This window comes from Cervus canadensis, chromosome 10, assembly GCF_019320065.1.
Source record: "Cervus canadensis isolate Bull #8, Minnesota chromosome 10, ASM1932006v1, whole genome shotgun sequence".
In the NCBI taxonomy this organism is placed as follows: Eukaryota; Metazoa; Chordata; class Mammalia; order Artiodactyla; family Cervidae; genus Cervus; species Cervus canadensis.
Genome location: NC_057395.1, coordinates 81394497 through 81413854, shown reverse-complemented (window position 1 = coordinate 81413854; position 19358 = coordinate 81394497). Strand labels below are relative to the sequence as shown.

General features: G+C 47.3%; 1 protein-coding gene across 3 annotated transcripts; it reads left to right on the top strand.

The window, feature by feature from the left end:
• Positions 1-2906: 2906 nt before the first annotated feature.
• Positions 2907-19142, top strand: CBLN4 (cerebellin 4 precursor). Of its 3 annotated transcripts, XM_043480454.1 has the most exons (5): positions 3853-4133; positions 4179-4214; positions 7113-7229; positions 9578-9713; positions 18096-19142. In XM_043480454.1, exons 1-5 carry the CDS (start codon positions 3924-3926, stop codon positions 18176-18178), a joined length of 582 nt encoding a protein of 193 aa, XP_043336389.1. In that variant the 5' UTR covers positions 3853-3923; the 3' UTR covers positions 18179-19142. The 3 variants fall into 3 exon arrangements, with proteins under 3 accessions (XP_043336388.1, XP_043336389.1, XP_043336387.1); XM_043480452.1 differs by having other exon boundaries at positions 3853-4214; XM_043480453.1 differs by lacking the exon at positions 18096-19142 and having other exon boundaries at positions 2907-4214; positions 9578-10886.
• The last annotated feature ends 216 nt before the right edge of the window (positions 19143-19358 follow it).

Sequence of the window (19358 nt, the reverse complement as noted above, 5' to 3'; positions counted from 1 at the left end):
CCCAGTGGCACTATTCACAGTAGCCGAGACATTGGAAGCAACCCGAATGTCCGTGAATGTATGGATGAATGGATAAAGAAAACAAGGTACATAAATGTAATGGAATGTTACTGACCACAGGAGTATTACTGTCCTATGCAAGAATAGTTCAGGTTTTAATACTTCTAATAATTTACTTTACGATGTGCACAGATGCAGAGAAGTGAAATTGCTAAAGGTCTAGCAACAGAATTCCTAGAATCAAATGCAGCCTGGGAATCTCAGAAAAGTGACACATTTGTGTCACAGTCACAACTAGGATTTTTAACAGTACATCTGCAACAAGAAAGAAAGAGAAAGGAGGTAGGTAGAGAGGGAAGGAAGAAGCAGATGTGTGTTGTGGCTGGAATGAAACTTGGATTTGATCCTGTTTCTTTCCTCCTGGGGATGCTGGGGCTGGAGAAAGCTTGGGGAGCAGGCGATGCTTCTGTTCCCCAAATGTTAGGAAAACATGTCCCATAGGCAGGGAATTGGATTTGGTAATGTCTTTTGGCAGGAGATGCAAGGGCTTGTGTGGTATGATTTCTGGGATGTAGTTCTAATGAGGATCCTGAATGGTGAGGAACAGTAGTAGGTTACTATAACCAGCTCAAGTGAAATGAGTTTTATTACAAGGATGCAGGAGCCTCTCAAAAAACTCAAGGTTGCTGGATGTCTTGTGACTAGGAGTGAACAAGCTGGAGACAGTTCGCTCCGTCACTCCTTCCGTGTCTCAGAAGTGCAGAGAACTGGCTTCTGTCCACCAGAGTGGTCACCTCCTGTTTCCTCCAGCATGCCCATCTGCTTAAACTTGCACATGGCCCGTGGAAAGCCAGCTCAGGAGACGACAGGCCTCTCCTCCGCAGGACCCAGCGCTTACTGGAGACCATCTGTGCCCCACTCAGATCCCAGAGAAAAGCACCAGCCCCACTTTATCTGGTGGAATCAGGACACAGAAGCATAGGCTTCTGGTACCGAATGGACTAACAGCCCTAGAACCCAGGGCCTCCCCTTGTTCAATCACCTGTGATGGGAACGGGAGACAAGGCCCTGTGATTTACCATGTCAGATTGCTTCTCCAGTAGGAGTCAAAAGAAAATGCAGTGTTCCACATCTTTAGAACCCCCTAAATAGGGGACCATCTGTTAGTAAGGAACCAAGACTTTCATCTCCAGTTACCTAGGAGGCATTGCATTTAAATTTTACTGAGAGAGATTCATTTAAGCCAGTTTATATTATAAGGTGAATGGCTGATACTGACATTCTCTCTGGCGGAGTCAGTCATTTCACAATCAATTTCTGAGTCCCTAATATGATCACTACGCTGGATTTGGGGGCTACAAAATGAGTACTTTGTAGAGAGGAAAAGAGGGAGGGAAGAAGTTTCTTTAAACCCCGAGTTCTTGGAGGAAGAAAGACACCCAGAGAAGACAAGGATGCTGGGAGAATATACTGGGGTTGCAGGGAAGACAACTTAATTGACTATTTAAAACTGTTGTAGTCAACAGAGCTTTTTTTCCTCAAAGTTCTTCCAGCCTGAAATTGAACAGCCCAGGTCTTAGTTACTAAAGAACTGTTTTGGACCAGAAAGGCAGAGTACTCCTACAGGAGGCAAAGGGGAACCACATTAGATCCAGTCCCTGTCCTCAAAAGGCAGCATCAAATGAGAAGAAGCTGCGGTGGCTCTCGCAGCAGATTGTGCTAAAAGCCAGGAGGGAGGTGCAAAGTGCAGCCAGGGTTCAGGTGAAAAGCTCCGCTAGGCTTGGGGTGGCTCAGTGACTCGACAGCTGACAAACAGCAGGGCACCGGGCCCCACGCTCAGAGCTGATACTGGCCTCGCTGGAGCACCCTCTGCGGGCCCCTTTGGCTCCAGGAACCTTAGTTGCAAGATTATATGGAGGTAGGGGCTGGGGATGTACCAATTGGTAAAAGTATTTCTGATTTTAACAATTGGAGCTGCAGTGCGATGCTTGTGGCTCAACACATAGCCCTCTGGAAGGACCTGATGAGGGGACAAGCCTGGAGACACAGGTCTGACTTCTGTTTGGAGCAGCTTGAATTCAGGCTGAAGAGGGTGTTCTTCGTTCAGGAAGGAGTAGGACGCCATCCACCTGGGGAACATTGCTCAATAAACACTTTCTGTTTGATTAAAGACCTAGGGCCTGTCCTCTGGGACACCTGGGCAGTTGGGAGTCTGAAAGGAATTTGGGAGGGGAGTGATGACCCCAAAGCGTCACAGAAGTGGAGGGCCCGTGGGGCCTTGATTAGTGGAGCCCCTCCGTCTCAGAAAGATGAGTGACTTGGTCAAGTTCAGGCAGCGGGTCACCAGACAAGCCTTTCCCTCCCAGCGGGGGCTGCAGAGGAGGCCGCTAAACCGTGCCAATCAGAGGCCAAGATGGCACTGGGCAGGCACAGGGCGAGGGCGGCACACGGAGAGGTGCAGTGTTCTCGGGGGGGGGGGGTTGCCTGTTGGAGGGCTAAGGCTCCGAGGACTGATTCTTGCTGAGTTAACTCCCTTTCTCTCCTGGTCTTGCCTGGGATGGACTGGCGGTGTGGGGGGAAGGTGCACCCAGAGGCTTGTGAGGCCCCCCTTTCCAGAGCAGGAGGCCTCGGGCGCCTGCTCCCAGCGGCTCCGGCTTACCCCAAGGCTCCCCGGAGGTCTCCGGGCCCTCGGGCTTGGCGAGACCCGCGCTGCGCTGGGCGCGGTCGGGCCGGCGGCGCGGGCCCCTCCCTGGGTCCCCAGCCGCGCGCCGCCGCTGCCGCCCTTCGCTCCGCGGGCGGGGCTGGTAGCGCCGCGCTCCTCTCGGCGGCGAAGTCCCGGGTCGCCTCGGCCCTCTCCGCCAGCCCGCACCGAGGAGGGGGCTAGCGGGCGCGGAAGCTGGGCGGGCGCGGGGCGCTGGGCGCCTGTCCCTCGCACAGTCTAGGTGCCGCGCGCCCCCGGGGCTGGGGGCCCTCAGACCTCGGCGGCCAGCAGAGCCGTGCGCCTCGAGTGCCGGGAGTCTGTTCCAGGCCAGGCGGGAGCTGCTTAGCTAGGGTCCCCGGCCGTCTTCCCCTTCCCGGGGGGTCGGCGGGCTGAGAGGCGAGCCAAGCCCAGCCCGCGTGCGCTCCTATAAATAGCGCGCGTGTGCCCGCCTCGCGCCCCCCGGCTGCGCGAGGACACGGAAAGTTGTGCGCGGGGGCTCGCGGCGCGCGGCGGCGGCGGGCAAGGGCTCTGGGGCCAGCCGCCCGTCGCCGTGCAGCGGATCCCGCGGATTTTTGCCTCCTTGCTGAGGACCCGGCTAGCCGCTGTCGCCCTGCCGCCTTCCGAGAGACGCCAAGCTCTGGGGAATTTTTTGACCAAGCGAGATCGAGAGTCGCTAGAGACCTGGCCATGAACACAGCCGCGGGTTCTTCCCGCTCCGGGAAACACCTTCGGCTTCTGTAATCCGTCCCCGCCGCCAGCCGGAGACGAACCGGGACGACCCTGGCCCCGACCGCGGGGCTTCTCCGAGTCCCCTTGGTTTTTCCTGCTGCGCGCTTCACCTGGGGGAGCTTAGGTTTGGGGTGAGGATTTCTGATCATTTTCCTCTTTGAGGGGTGAACGGGAGGGTTCGGCGACTTAGATGTCTAGGAACAAGGGTGGGTGCGGGGGTCCCAGGCAGGGCTGATCTCGGGCGGAGGAGGGCGGGGGAGGGGGTTCTGCATGAGCTCCTTAAAGGACGAAGGTAGCAGAGCCAGCGAGACAGCGCGAGGGGGAACTCTGACTTCAAACCACGGAGCTGCCGGAGGTGTGCGCGCCGCCGCCGGCCCCGCCGCGTGGTGCATCTAGCCGCCCGCACCGTCCCCAGCGCCGGGGTCCCGGGGAGGAGGCCACGCGGGCGCGAGGGAACGCCGGCGGGCTGCGGCGGCCCCCAGCCTCGCTCGCCATGGGCCCCGGGCGCCGGCCGCCGGCCGCCCTGCCGGCCCTGCTGCTGGCCCTCACCCTGCCGGGGCTGCGCGTCTGGGCGCAGAACGACACGGAGCCCATCGTGCTGGAGGGCAAGTGCCTCGTGGTGTGCGACTCGAACCCGGCCACGGACTCCAAGGGCTCCTCCTCCTCGCCCCTGGGGATCTCGGTCCGGGCGGCCAACTCCAAGGTCGCCTTCTCGGCGGTGCGCAGCACCAACCACGAGCCGTCCGAGATGAGCAACAAGACGCGCATCATTTACTTCGACCAGGTCAGAGCCCCGGGGGCGCGGGAGGCCAGGGCTCGGGTAGCGGGAGGGGCGACGTGCAGGCGGCTGAGCCCCGGGTCGTCTGGTCAGGCCGAGCCGCCCTGATTGCGGTGCAGGGAGCCTGGTCTGCACTGGCGTCTCCGTGCGTCGGGATGTGAAACTTCTGAGGTCTCCCCCGCCCCAGCCCGCCACCACTCCCTCCTGGCCTCCGGAGAGCTGCTGGGGCGATGGGAGAGGGGCTGGCAGCGCAGAGCCGCAGGGAGAGCTTGGGACACGCTGAGCAGCAACAGGTCTGCCAGAGCCAGCGGGTCCTGGTCCCTGCACCTCGCAGTCTCTGGGCGCGAGCCTGGCGCCCAGCCTCCACTCCTTGGCGGTGGCCGCGGAGGCAGTCCCCCGGCAGGCAGGGGACTCTTTGCAGGGCCGAACAGATGATAGTGTTCCTCCCGGATGGAGAAGCTTCTCCCTAGAGGGAGCCCTGGGCGGGGTGGGTTGGGAGGGGTCCACACTCTGCACAGACCCCGCAGGGGGCTGCGGAGGCGGCAGCGGGGGCCCGGGTCAGATCTCGCCCCCTGTTCGGTCCCAGGCGCGGCTGCCGCAGAAAGCCCTCCTCCGCTACTTGGAGAAAAGTTGAGAGGAGGAGAGAAGCAATGGGCAGCGGCGCTGAGCTCCTGTAGGGAAGTGCCAGGAAGCCTTTCTCCGTCCCCCGCTCCTGCCCTTTCAGAGACCCGGGAAGTAGTGGGGAGAGAGGGCTGGGGGCTGAGGACAGGGGACAGGGAGCGACTGATGGCCACTGGAGCTTCATCTTCGCGATCGGAGCTCGGGGGTCTAGCTGCTGAGAAACCCCAGGATATCGGCTGAGGAAGGAGTCTTAAAACTGAAAACAGACTCCAGGCTGATCATTTCAGCCTCTGCTGCACCCGAGTCTTTTAAATTCTGAAGTCCTGTGTGTGTGGTTCACAGTGGCATGCCTCATGGGCACGGGCATGGGTTAAGTGGCGCTGCAGGATGTGCCTGGGGAGCGGTGAGGTGACATTTCTCTTCCTTACTTAATTGTTACTAAGTAATGTACTCTCCAGCAGGTCAAAGACAGAGAATGCCTCTCTGGGGCTTCCTATGGAAAAGCCATCATTTTAAAAGAATTAAGCAACCCCTTTGGGTTTTGGTGCAGTATTTTTCATCTTGATGGAAATAAAGTCTAGCACGACCCCTGGTCTGTATTTCAGTGCATTAATTAAATACTGTGGACCCTGCACGGTCCTCTGTACAGTGCATTATGTTCAGTGACCTTTCTGTCATTTAGAAGAGGAGAAGGGTTTGCTCTCCTGTTCTGGGTCCTCTTGCATCTTAGAGACAATAAGACACATTTGGTAATAAATCTCGAGGTGCCTGGGCGCTCTAATTACAATGTACAGTCAACATTCAGTCTTATGTGTAGTCAACACTAATCAGCTAGCTCCATTATTGCTAATGAATTATGCTACTTGCATCTGATTCAGGAAGTCCCTGCTAAGTACCTCAAATTATTTTAAATGTGCCTAAAGAAATCTTTGTAAAACCTCTGTTGGGAAGTATTGCATAGCTGGTGATCTGTTGCTGAAAGACTGTCGATCATAGGGTCAGGGAAAGAAATCTGATGCTTACTTGGAAAAAGGAGTAATCGCAGAATAAAATGATATACACATATGCATTTTAAGTTGGGGGTTGAGCGTGGTACATCTACCTGACCGTCACCATATTATGATACATTGCTCACAGGTAATAGTATGTCTAGGGAATTACGCAAAGGGCTTAATATTAGCCTGAATGTAGTGTTTAAAAGAAACAGTAGCGGATTGCCATTGATATGACGGAAATGTATTTTTGTAAGGACATCTGATTTTTCTGAATGCCACTTCTAGATTTATTTCTGGGAGAGAAATGGAAGAAACCTTAGTTATACCCTGCCTGCTACCCCCATCCCCAATACGCACACACACACACACACACACATTCTCTCACTCTGTCACATGTGGCATTTAGTTTAAGAGGTCATCTATTGAAATGCAGAGTTAATTTCATAATCAGTAGAACAAAGCTGAACATCTCAGAATATAGAATGCACTGCTGTTTTCTTGGGAACCAGCACTTTATTTCAGTCTTCCTTTTTGTCCCTTGAACTTTTAAACAAATAGCAGGCAATTGATCAGGGCACGGATGCTGACTAACACTGGGGAGAACAGAGAATGCCACCTGTTTCACAGTCTCTACTCCTTGGCAGCCTGCAAAGGCTCCATCATGGCCAAAATATTTACAGTTAAGACCTGGGTGGCATAGGAAGGGAACGCGTGGCTGTGGATCTGAGCTGAGGCTTGGCGGAGGCTCAGAGGAGGGCCAGGCATTCGCATTACTTGGGCACCAGCTGTTCAGTGTCACGGATCACGCCGCCTGGTGGAGGGGGCATCCAGACCTCTGTGTGCGCATCCAGGAGGGCCTGTAGAGAGCCTGGATGCAATTGGCTGGCCTGGGAACGCCATCTCTGGACATGTGAAGGCTCCAGAGGGTGGGCATGTAGAAGTGGGGCTGATGCCTTTTTCTGACTCTGAAGGTACAGCCAGTATTTATAAGCCCCACATGTTCAAAGCCAGCCGGCCTTGCTGGAAATCGAGGCATGAATACAAAGCTCTGACTTTATTCTTTTCTTCTAACATTAAAAAGACCAACCTTCCAACATACAAATCTGTTTTCCAAGTCACTAAAGAAAAAGGGAATATAACTCCATGTTTTATTTTCTGTGGTTTTTTAAAGCTAGTTTTCTTTGTTAAGAAAGAAAATAGGAAGGAAAAGAAAAGGGAAGGAAGAACACTGATTTTATTTACAGAGAGTATTGTAATAGTTGACTGTGTTTATTCTTTTTATTTGTAGATTCTAGTAAACGTGGGTAATTTTTTCACCCTGGAGTCTGTCTTTGTAGCACCCAGAAAAGGAATTTACAGTTTCAGTTTTCACGTAATTAAAGTATACCAGAGCCAAACAATACAGGTATGTCTTTTGACCTGTTCCCTCTCTGAAATGACACTGTTTATCTATAGTGGGCTATGTATTTAAGTATTTATGTGTTATCATTGTAAAAATAGCCATCTTCATAGTAGTTTATTTTTAAAACATGTAATTTCAGTAACGCCTTCTATGAAGCATAGAAGCATGTAGAAAAATATGTGACAAGAAGCATATAGAAAAATACACAGTTGAACTTATTACCTTAATAACAACAAATCACTTAAAAAGCATAGTTTTTAAAGCTACTTTTCTTTGTTAAAAAAGAAAATAGGGAGGAAGGAAGGAAATAGTAAAAATTCAGTGGCACAAATCTCTTTATAAGACCTTGGTTGCTTTTAATGCATGTGCAAAAATTACCTGAATTTTTAACAACAACAACAAAAAATACTAAGACTATTAGAGTTTTACAAGTACCTACTAAATAAAACAAATTTGCTGTCATTGTTAAAAATTATGAACTGCAGTTAACAACTAAGAGAAAATAAATTGCTGAAGGAACAATTATTCAATATACTTTTAAAGAAAGGATATGCTATGTTTATCTTCTAAGTAGTTTATCCTCAGTTACTCTGAAATTAGTGAATTCTTACCAATTGCAATTCCACAGTTAATATATTTTGTGCTGTGCTTTCTTTTTTTTTTTTTTTATTGCTTATATTTTTTTTTTTTTTTAATTTTTTTATTAGTTGGAGGCTAATTACTTCACAACATTTCAGTGGGTTTTGTCATACTGTGCTGTGCTTTCTAAGGAACAAGCTTGAACTCACACTCAAGTACAATGATGGAGCTAATTCCTATAATATTCAAATATGCGGACACTCAGTAATACCAGTATATGTCTATGGAATTCTGGGATACTTTTTAAATTATCTGTTCAATGTTTGTATTGTATATTGGTGATGGTGGTTTAGTTGCTAAGTTGTGTATGAACTCTTGTGACCCCATGGACTGTAGCCCGCCAGGCTCCTCTGTCCATAGGATCCTCCAGGCAAGAATACTGGAGTGAGTTGCCATTTCATTCTCCAGGGGATCTTCCCAACCCCGGGATCAAACCCACGTCTCCTGCATTGCAGGCAGATTCTTTACCACTGAGTCACATCGTGTCCAGATGAATGTTAGATTACACGTCTACCACTTTTACATATCTTAGTGAATGGATAAATTGATCAGCCTCATAATTTATTCAATATTAATTTTTGACATAAAAGGAATGAATATCTAGTAAACAAATCTACTCCCATGGAAAAGCTTTTCCCAAACTCCAATATTTAGAAATTTAGGTAATATTTGACGGAGTATAATCAAAATTTTACTATGGAGTGAAGGTAATAAATTTGATTTGTTGCTAATTATCCATCATTAAACTCTTCAGTGGTAGTAGTGATTATTATTTTTAATGTACATTTCTTATCAGGGAAAATACAAGAAGAAATCACAGTGGACACTCAAATTCTATAATTTCAGCTGATGTTTATCTAGCACTATGCATGTCTCAGCTGCACAGTCAACCTGCAGAGATGTTAGTAGAGCCTTGCTGTCCCCGAACTTCTCAGAGCAAAGGGCGGGGTAATTCTCACTAATGCACTGGGAAGCCACAGGCATGTGTCCTCACCGAAAACTTGCTGTTGAATATGAGAGATAAATAAAGTAGGAGGCCTGATTTATGTCCTGAGGGGAAGTCAGGTTTCACATGGCTCGATTTTTCTCTATGGATGGTGATCTTCTGTGAGCATTTAAGGAAATTTTTGTGGGAGAAATTAATTTTTTTCAAGTTAAAAAGATCAGCTCAGTAAGATCACACTAAGCCTAGCCGTCACAGCTAGCTAATTTGAAAGGAAAGGGATGTATTCACTGGACATCAGATACGTTACCAGGTTGATCATCTTAGACATGGCTTCCTCCCTTGACCCTGGACCCTTGTAGATGTTTTGTAGAAAGATGCTTTCTTTCTTCCTTCCTTCCCTCCCACTCCCCCCTCCCTTCTTTTCCTTGTTTCTTTCTTTCTATTGCAGAATAGTTGATTCGCAATATTGTTAGTTTCAGGTGAACAACATAGCGATTCAATATTTTTATAGATTACACTCCATTTAAAGCGATTATAAAATAATGACTGTGTCTCCCTGTGCTGTACACATATATCCTTGGAGCCTGTTCATTTGCTACACAGCCAGTGTTACCTCCTAATCCCCTCCCCCTGTCTTTCCTTCCCCCTTCCTTCCCCTCGCTGGTAACCCTAGTTGGTTCTCTATAACCGTGAATCTGTTTCATTCATTCATTCATTCATTTGACTTTAGAGAGAGCTCTTCGGTGTCTTGTTTTCTTCCTTATAGGTTAACCTGATGTTAAACGGAAAACCAGTCATATCTGCCTTCGCCGGGGATAAAGACGTGACACGTGAGGCTGCCACGAACGGGGTCCTGCTCTACCTGGATAAGGAGGATAAGGTTTACCTAAAACTGGAGAAAGGTAACTTGGTCGGAGGCTGGCAGTACTCCACGTTCTCTGGCTTCCTGGTGTTCCCCCTATAGGATTCGAGGTCTCCGTGATGCTCGTCCGGGGAGGGGCGGCCTGCCCCGACTTCCTAAGGATCACTTCCGCTTCACGGGATTCATGTCTTTCACTGGTTTCTCATGGGCGAATGTGGATTCTCTGTAAGGATGCTAGGCCTGTCTGAACCAGTACCGAGCTCCACAGATTATTTTTGTGTGTGTTTCAGTGTACTCGGATTGGGACTCAACACAGTTGATACCCATCTATGCTTCAGTGTAACAATTCAAAGCTGTCTGCAAGGTTTATTCTGAGTTTAATTTCCTGGAATCACTGAATTTGTTGCAGATGTGGCATTTTATTTAGTCAGTTTTCAAAGACCGGCAACCGGGTCTGATAATTAGAGAACTCTATATATATAAAGTTCTGACTTCAATCAATGATTCGTGTGATCCTGCCAAAGAATTGTGTGCTGTGTCCATATACTGGTTACACTTGTTTTTATTCCTTTGAGATTAGTTTGTTTGGTTCTCTTAAGGTAATTTCTGACTCTGTGTCTTCTCGACAAATAGGGTAATGGCTTGCCCGCAAATTTACTCTATGAGATCACCCACACGACTTCCCTTAAAAAAAAAAAGAATGCTTCATAGTTGTATTTTAATTATATATGTGAAAGAGTCATATTTTCCAAATTATATTTTCTAGTAGGAAGAATAGATCATAAATCTAACACAGAAAAAGTTGCATATCCGAATTCTTCAGTGCTCAATCCTCAAACCTGCACAAAACAGCTCTCCTCCATGGGAAATCTTATACTTTATTGCTCATTTTAATTAACATGATTGATAATAGCCACTTTATTAAAACCTAAGGGATTTTTTTTTCCTCAGACATGACTACTTTATTAACTGGAGATGGGATGCCCTTGTTTTTAATTATACCTATTTTTCAAACCTTCTGTTGTGTTTGAAGTATCATCTGGTTTTTGCCTTAACTCCTAAGATTGTTTAGATTTATCTGTTCAGCTAATAGTGAATCCAAATATTCCATATCTGAACTTAGTGTAATATCTTATTTTGTCTTTTGTACAGGTCATATGAATTCATAAAGTTATTTATGTCTCTGTTACAGAATAAAGATTAATATATGTTAGTTGAATTGTTTGGTCCTTTCAGTTTTGGAAATATGGATCTTACATGATTTATTCCCTCTCTCTTACCAACCCTCTCTCCCTCCCTCACCCCTGTCCTTTCTTTCTTTCTTTCATTTCTTGGTCTTGGAGCTGAAGAAAAGCTTTCTGGATTTCTAGAGAATGTCCCTCAGCTGGCATAGGAAATCTTTACCATGTTTAATTTGTCCAGATTCAGGAGTTGCGAGCTTGGCAAAAGAGGATCAATGAACTTAGTAAAATCTTCTTTCAGAATAACTTACTGTTAGGAAGTTAAGTTTTAAAAGATTCACTGAAGCATCATGAAGGGCTCAGTGAATGAATGAGTGATGATGCAAATAAAGATCAATATTTTCAAGCAACAGACTTGAGGAAGAGTTCTGCCCTTTACTCAGCACTAATGGGCAAGCGGAAGCCCCATTTCTTTTTAGGAGAAACTATAATGACAGATGTCTCCTCTGGAGGTTTGGCTCAATTTCCTGGTCAGTTGTCAATTAAAACAAATTTGGGTGCGCCCTTTTGTAGTCTGTGGCATTGGGGAGGCTCTTGTAGGATTCTGTGGGAGGAGAACTGCAGGCAGCTCCCCCAGCATAATTGTGATTAATCACCACGTCAAAACGTTCGTTCATCACAGGAAGAGATTCTCTTTCCGAGAAGAGTTATCTGGAGATGTTGGCAGTGGATCGCAATGTTTGCTTGGCAAGTTATCCCCCAGCTGGCGTTCCGTCAAAGATCTTCCCTCCTCTGTGACTGTGTAACATGGGAAACAGCCTTGCACACGGGACTTGCACCTAAACTGCATCCTCTGCAGATGTGCTTGGTCTCACGTGACCTTCCCCATAGCTCTGTGTGTGCAGGGTTTGTGTCTCTACATTGCAAAAGGGTGAACTGTACCTGAATAAATATGCTGTTAGTCATTGTTTTGGCAAAATGGCTTAAGAGTATTGGGAATTTCCAAGAGATACCTATGATAAGACAGAGAAAGTTTGGTGCTTAGCAAAGTAGACTGATGTAGAGTATCTATTATAAACTGACTTATGGCCAAGCTTTGGGGCTTGCCCTTATTTTTCTAAACCTAGAAGAACACTGGCAAAGGGTTTGACTTGAATTCCTAAGGGCTTCCCTGGTGGCTCGGATGGTTAAGAATCCACCTGCAATGCGGGAGACCTGGGTTTGATCCCTGGATTGGGAAGATCCCCTAGAGGAGGGCATGGCAACCCACTCCAGTATTCTTGCCTGGAGAATCCCATGAACAGAGGAGCCTGGCGGGCTATATATAGTCCATGGGGTCGCAAAGAGTCAGACACGCTGAAGTGACTTAGCTTGCAGCAGGCACACAGGCCAAGCAGGGCAGTAGGGAGGGTATTAAGATTGGAACGGTAAAAGGAAGAGGATTGAGTGGGCCGGGTGAAAATTGGGAGGCAGTGGCGTCAGAGTATTCCCATAAATGGAGCCAGATGCTCCTTAGGCTTGAAAATACTTTTCAGAAATTGCTCGGTCCACAGAAATGGTAATTGAGCACAGTGTTCACATTGGCCTGTCTGCATTTATTAATGCCAGTGCACTCCCTTCCTAGATGTTCCTTATCTCCTTTGACTGTTCCTTGATCTATTGATCAGCAAAAGCAAGCAGTTTTCTGTAGCAAGCATTTTCCCAAGATAGAATCCGATGAAAATGAAACTGAAGGAAAGGAGCTTGTGCGTAGGATTTCCTTGATTCCACATGCTTTTGGGGGGTTCCTTGTGGTCTTGAACTCTGTTAGAGCCTGGTTATCTTGTTAAAATTTTGTTTTAACTCTTTCTTGTTTTCCATTTTTGGATTTACAGATGTTTTCCCCATTCTTTTTGGTTTCTAGATACCTGGATAGCTGAGTGTCTCTTTCTTCTTTAGCAAGTTACTGCTTTTACTCTTGGAATAAATCTCTTCAACCAATATTGTTTAAACTATCCTTATAACGTGTTACATGCTTTGCTAGGTACTTAGTTTATAGAAGTGGTGACGGCTGCTCTTTTTAGAGCTCCCTAGACAGTAAACACAGCTAGAAACCTCACAAGGAGCAACAGAGGTCTAAAAGTGTGGTCCACTTCCTCTTCTGACCGAGGGTCGTGGGCTTTACCAGTCCACCTTCACTGCTTAAACCCTCTGTCTGCAGCCCGCAGGGAAGGCTGGTCAGTTACGCGGCAGCCTGGAGGGAGAGGAGTTTGGAGGAGAACGGGTACATGCACATGCCTGGCTGAGTCCCTTCTCTGTTCACTTGAAACTATCACAGCATTGTTTGTTAATCAGCTATATCCCAATACAAAATAAAAAGCTAAAAAATAAGTGTATTTCTATGGACCAATAGCGCCCTTATCACAGAGGCTTCTTAGGGAACCCAGGGAGGGTCCAGGCTCCCCCAGACCTGCTGAATCAGCGTCTGCGTCTTTAACAAGGTCTTCTGCCCCTCCCACCCGCACGGTTCACGGACACAGTAGAGTCTACGAGGCTGTATCTTGAAAGAAAACCCGAAGACCTCCTGCACCAGAATAGCGTCTGGGCTTCAGACAGTTGAACCAGATCCCCAGGTGATCCTTACAGCCTCAACCCATTCAGGCGCAGCTGTTTTCTTTGCAGTGATCCTCGAGTCCAAGCACTCGTTTACGATCCTCCCTGTTCTGACGTGGGGAGCCCGGGGCAGGAAGCACGAGGCCTGCGCGCAATCTGCCCGAGACTCCGCGCTGTGCCGAGAAGGCCGCGGAAGGGCTGCGGGGGGACCACACCTCGAGGAGCGGGGGGAGACCCGGCCTGAGACGGAGGTGAGTCACCACGAAGGCGGCGCCTTGTGGGGAAAGAAACGGTGATAGGCCTCATTTCGTCAGCATTTCTCCTGAAATAAAGGTGTAGTAGCAGCTTGATTTTCTTTATGGTATGGCTGAAGCGCTCCTTCTCCAGCGATTGTAGGGCCTGCGTCTCAGTGCACTTGGCATTTGGCTTCAGAAGACAGTGTTCGGCTTAATAAAGTGTGTGTGTGAGAGAGAGAGAATGGGGGAATATATTCAGGAGGATCCAAGATGCGAGCAATTTCTAGGAGGCTGGAAAGTACGTTTAAAATCCATCCAAGAGTAGAAGGCTTTCTCAACAATTTTTTGGTCTAATTGTTGATATTTATTTAATGGAGGAAATGTATCGTCATAGGCACTGAGCTAAGGAAGTCTTTATCTCCCACGGGGTTACCTTGAGAACATGAATGTTGACCCTCTGACTTTCCAGGGGCTGGGTTTTTGAGGAAACCGCCGAGGGTTTCGGTCTGCTAGTCCCTGGGAGGATGAGGAACTCGGACAAGCAACTGTCGCGCCTGAGAGTTGAGGGCAGTGTCTCTCTGGCTAGTGTTTTGTTGTTTTTTTTTCTCTGCTTTCGTTTGCCGTGTTGTCGTGTTTCAGCTTGGATGTCAGGGTGCGATCAATAGGGGGAAGAAAATGCAGGGTGATGAATGCGGGCGGTCGCTGTTTTTGCATTCCTTTCTTTTCCTTCAGGACAAGAGGAAAACATGTCTTGAGATGATCTGTCTGTTGGCGGGTTTCTTTCCTAGCCTTCCAGAGGGAAGGGGATGATGCAAGCAAGAGCAGGCCTGCTGCCCATTTCTGGAAGTCAGGGGAGCCCCCTGACCTGTGCATTCAGCGAGGCTGCAGCTCATCAAGCTGAAAACGGGTTCTGGTGTCTGTGTATCAAAATGGCCATCCCCTGGCAAGGATACAGCTTTATCACCTGGGCTAGGGTGTTACCACACAAGAAAGAGGGCTGTTACCTTTGGCTACGGAATTTAAGGACTGCATCTCCACTAAATCCTCAGGTCAGGAGGTACCTGTAGGCCCTGAGTGAAATAACACAATTTTTCCTCATTTTGTAGTCTGCAGCCCACGGTTCTGACTGGATGGTTATCCTGTTTTCAATAGCGTGATTCTGCCCTCGGGCTGGGGTCAGGGGGCTTTGATCATGTTCTGAGTTTACACGAACGGACCCAGCTTCCTTTGTGAGTTGTGTACAGCTCTTTTCTTCTCAGTTCCTTCGCTATTTAGAAACACATGCGGTCATGAGTGTTTCATTTAAAAATAGCTTGGCTTTCACTTTGAGTGTGAGCGTTTTTTAACACTGCAGTGAAAAGGTATCATGTTTTTTCTCTCACCACACCCCAGCCACAGTAAAAAAAAAAAAAAAAAAAAACAGCAACTCCAGGCATAAGAAGCATGTGGTCAAAGAAGTAATGTGCAAGGATAAAAACAAATTCAATCCAAACCCAAGAAAAAACAAATGGTAAAATCTCTTTGCTTTTGACATGACAATCAAGTGGGAAGGAGGGAAATCGATCCTGGTTTCTGTTCAAGTGTTGTGTTTTTCCTCCTCTCTCTCTGGGCGCCGAGGCAAGTTCTCTGCAGGTAAAAGGATTCTGTTGTGAAGATCCCAGCCCCTTTACATCAGCATGACTTTCTGAACCACGGGCAGTGTCAGAACGTGTACTGGTACTGGATTCTGCCCTTCTGTTTCTCCATTAGCTTGATTGGGAGAGACATGCTGCTGGAATAGTCTGGTGCCCTCTCTCTGGGGAGAGGAGAAACCCGCTTTCTGTAATTCACGGGCACTGTGTCCAGACTTGGAAGGAAGCCACGTCCAGCTCCCTCTGCCTAAGGATTCAGCCTCAGAACCGGAGGCCCTGCGGGGCTTCAGCCTTTAGAAGCAACTTCAGAAGCACCTGGGGCTCATCTCTGGGGAGCTAGGACTTTGTCCTTTTACCCACTTGTGAGAAGATGAGACAGTATTTTATGAGTATTCGTAAAGGAAACTATAGGATCCATTTGCTGTTCAGTTGCTCTGTCGTGTCTGACTCTTTGTGACCCCATGAACTGCAGCACGCCAGGCTTCCCTGTCCTTCACCATCTCCTGGAGCTTGCTCAAACTCATGTCCATTGAGTAGGTGATGCCATCCAACCATCTCATCCTCTGTCGCCCCCTTTTCCTCCTGCCCTCAATCTTTCCCAGCATCAGGGTCTTTTCCAGTGATTTGACTCTTCGCATCAGGTGGCAAAAGTATTGGATCTTCAGGTTATGGAATCTATAAGAGCCATTAAAAAGTCCTAGTTTGCAAAATTGCCTTTTCCTTGATTGAACTGGTTTTTAAAAATGAAAAAATACCAGATCCTCCCTTACTACTAGAAGTTGGCACAATGCCACGTGTTGACGTTGGCGAGAATCACAAAAGTCTTCCATGATTTTCTGAGAAAGGCCATGTTTGTTAGGAAATAAGGCAGGGGCCTTCTCTTGGGGTTTGAGCACATCCATTTTCTACTCAGTAAACAATCGCACCTTCTTGTGCACCTGCTGCATGCCACATATTCTATAAATGCTGAATCTGCCCTTCATCATTGCTACAAGTTGCAGACCTCTTTGTGAATGCTGCTTCACTTTCTGGGTGGAAATCCTGCAGTCTGAAAAGCAGAGTGTGGGGTTCATGTTTGCTGAGTCCAACAATCTAAGAGCTTTGAAACAGCAACCTACTGTATGTGACCTCCTCATTGCTTTCACTATAATATTCTTTCGAGGTCAAGTGCTATTAAAATGATGAAGAATGATACAGGGCTGCCCATGTACAGTTGTGGGGGTTGTACACTGTACTATTGCAGGAGTGCCACATCTGTCATAGACAGCATAGAATTACTTTTATATTTCCATAATTTTCTAGCAGAAGACAGTAAACTGTCATATTCTAACAAGCATATTATGACAACCTTCTGATGAAAGTATCTTTGGTTAAAAAAAAATCCCTTTCCTTCAAAAATAGGTATGGGCAGAAATAAATTAGGAGCTTGGAATTAACATATATACAATGCTATGAATAAAACAGAAAACCAACAAAGGCTGAATGTGTAGCACAAGGAACTACATTCAGTATTTTGTGTTAACTTAAAAGGGTTAGGGCTAAGAATCTGAAAAAGCATAGATTCATGTATGTGTATAGCTGAATCACTTTGCTGCATACCTGAACCTAACACAACATTGTGAATCAACTATAGTCCAATTTAAAAATTTTTTTTAATTTTTTTAAAAAGAATAAAAATAGATATCAACAAAAAAGAAGATTAAAAAAAAATTCCTTTGCCTACTTTGCAGAAAAGTGCCTCACAGGTTAGTGATAGAAGAGACAGACTTCCTTTCCTAAATCTTCTCTGTCATTTCTTATTTCTAAAGAATGTTTTGTCCCAATGCTGGGAAAGATTGAAGGCAAAAGAAGGGGGTGGCAGAGAATGGGATGGCTAGATAGCATCACCAACTCAGTGGACAGAACTTGAGCAAACTCTGGGAGATAGCAAAGGACGGAGGCCTGGCGTGCTGCAGTCCATAGGATGGCAAAGAGTTGGACACAACTGAACAACAACAAAGTCATCACAAAGAGGAGACATTCCTAAACTTTCTTTTTGCCCCAAAAATAAATATCTTAGACTGTTTTTTTAAGGAATGCCATAGAAAAGATTTGTATTTCTTTTGGAACTTTATTTTGGTTAAAATATAAGATCATCTGTTCAGGCTTAGATATCTTGTTATAAAGAGATTTAGTGGTTTAATGATAAATTGATTATTGTAATTATTTATTACAGTAGCAGCAATTCCTGCAAACTCTATTTTTTCCTCAAAATGTGAATTTAACTGCTGTATTTAAAATGGATAGTCAACAAGGACCTACTGTATAGCACAGGAAACTCTGCTCCACGTTCTGTGATGGCCTGTTCGGGGAATTTGGGGGCGGATGGGTAAATGTACACCGCTCTGCTGTTTACCTGAAACTGTCACAGCATTGTTATTTTGTTATACTCCAATATAAAATAAGTTTTTAAGATAAACGAGCCCCCCCCCCCCAAAAAAAAATAATGTCTTTGGTTCTGGTACGCTGGGGCCTGAGGCCTGTGTGCCCCTGGTCAGTCTGATGACTCAGCATCCTTCAGAGCTCATTGTTCGGAGCTCAGGTGTCTGGTTCCATCCAGTCTGTGAAAAGTCCCCAGTGACCCTGGAGTTGGAAGGTGAAGGAAACTTTCTCCACTTTTTGTGAACTTGCGCACAGCTTCCTGAAAAGCTTAGCAGGTTAGCTATGAATCTATACATGTAGGTTTTCGAGGAAAACTGTTCTTCAAAAATCTTCTATAATTCCACTGTGTTTCTGCCTCCAGGACCCCACCCCCATCCCCAAATCTGGACTGGCTGGTGGAAAATGTCTCCCTCCGCGGATCAGGACAGTAGGTCTGAGGTCTGATAACCTGTGGGTGGGGAGAGCTACCACAGTCACAGCTTCAAGTCGGTGGTGGCTGAGGTCCTACAAGGTTGGCAGGTGATTTCTTTTCTTCTTCTTTTTATTTATTTTTAATTGGAGTGTAACTGGGGGAGGGAAGCCAGAGCATTTTACTTTGTCCAAATATTCTGCTGCTGCACTGGCGCGTGACCACGCAGGCAGTCGCGTGCCTGGCGCATGCGGCCCCGGCTGCGGCTCGGGCGGCGAGGCGCCCGTGTTCCTGCGGCCCTGACCCATTCCTAAGCTGTGCGACTTGCCGCCATGCTTCCTGCCAAGCGCACGCACATCTCATCGTCCTGTTGAGTTTGGACTCCCAGAACTGACCGCATGAGGGGTTAGGTCACCTTGGAGAACCCACCTTCCAGAAAACATTCCCCATGGTGCATCTGAAAAGACTTCCTCATAGTCCAAGCGAAGTATAATTTCTGGAAGAATCTGGCTCATGCTGTGTTGGGGAGAAAGAGCTTCCTTATCGTTTGTCTTCCTCCTCAGATGCTTGGTCGCTGTCACTTGGAAGAAACTTCTGTGTGAGCTAGGGAAACTTTACGGGATCTGATTCCAGCAAACTCACGGGCAGTTGTGCCACCCTGTGGTTTTGCGGGTTCTTGGAAAGTGGGGTAGCGGGAAGCATCTCCCAGTTCACCCCATGTGACCTTGGGCAAGTAAGTGGTCCTATTTGCCATGCCTGTGAAGGGTCAGTATGCTCTCCAGGTGTTCTTGAATTTCCTTCTGCACAAGAATCCCTTGGGATGCATGTTTAAAATGTTCTAATATTGTCCCCCATCCCCAGAATTTCTGGTTCCATAAGCATGGAGGTGGGGCCCAGGAAATCTGGATCTTTGATCAGTATCACTGGGAATTCTGATGCTAGTTGTTTCTGTATTACCTGTTGAGCATTATTATTTAAATAAAAATGCACCATTCGTCACATGCTCAGTCATGTCTGAATCTTTGTGATCCCATGGACTGTAGCCCATCAGGCTCCTCTGTCCCTGGGATTTCCCAGGCAAGAATACTGGAGTGGGTTGCCATTTCCTCCTCCAGGGGATCTTCTCTTCCTGGGGATGGAACTCGCATCTCTTATGTCTCCTGCATTGCAGGCAGATTCTTTACCACTTGAGCCACTGTAAAAAATAAAGTGCCT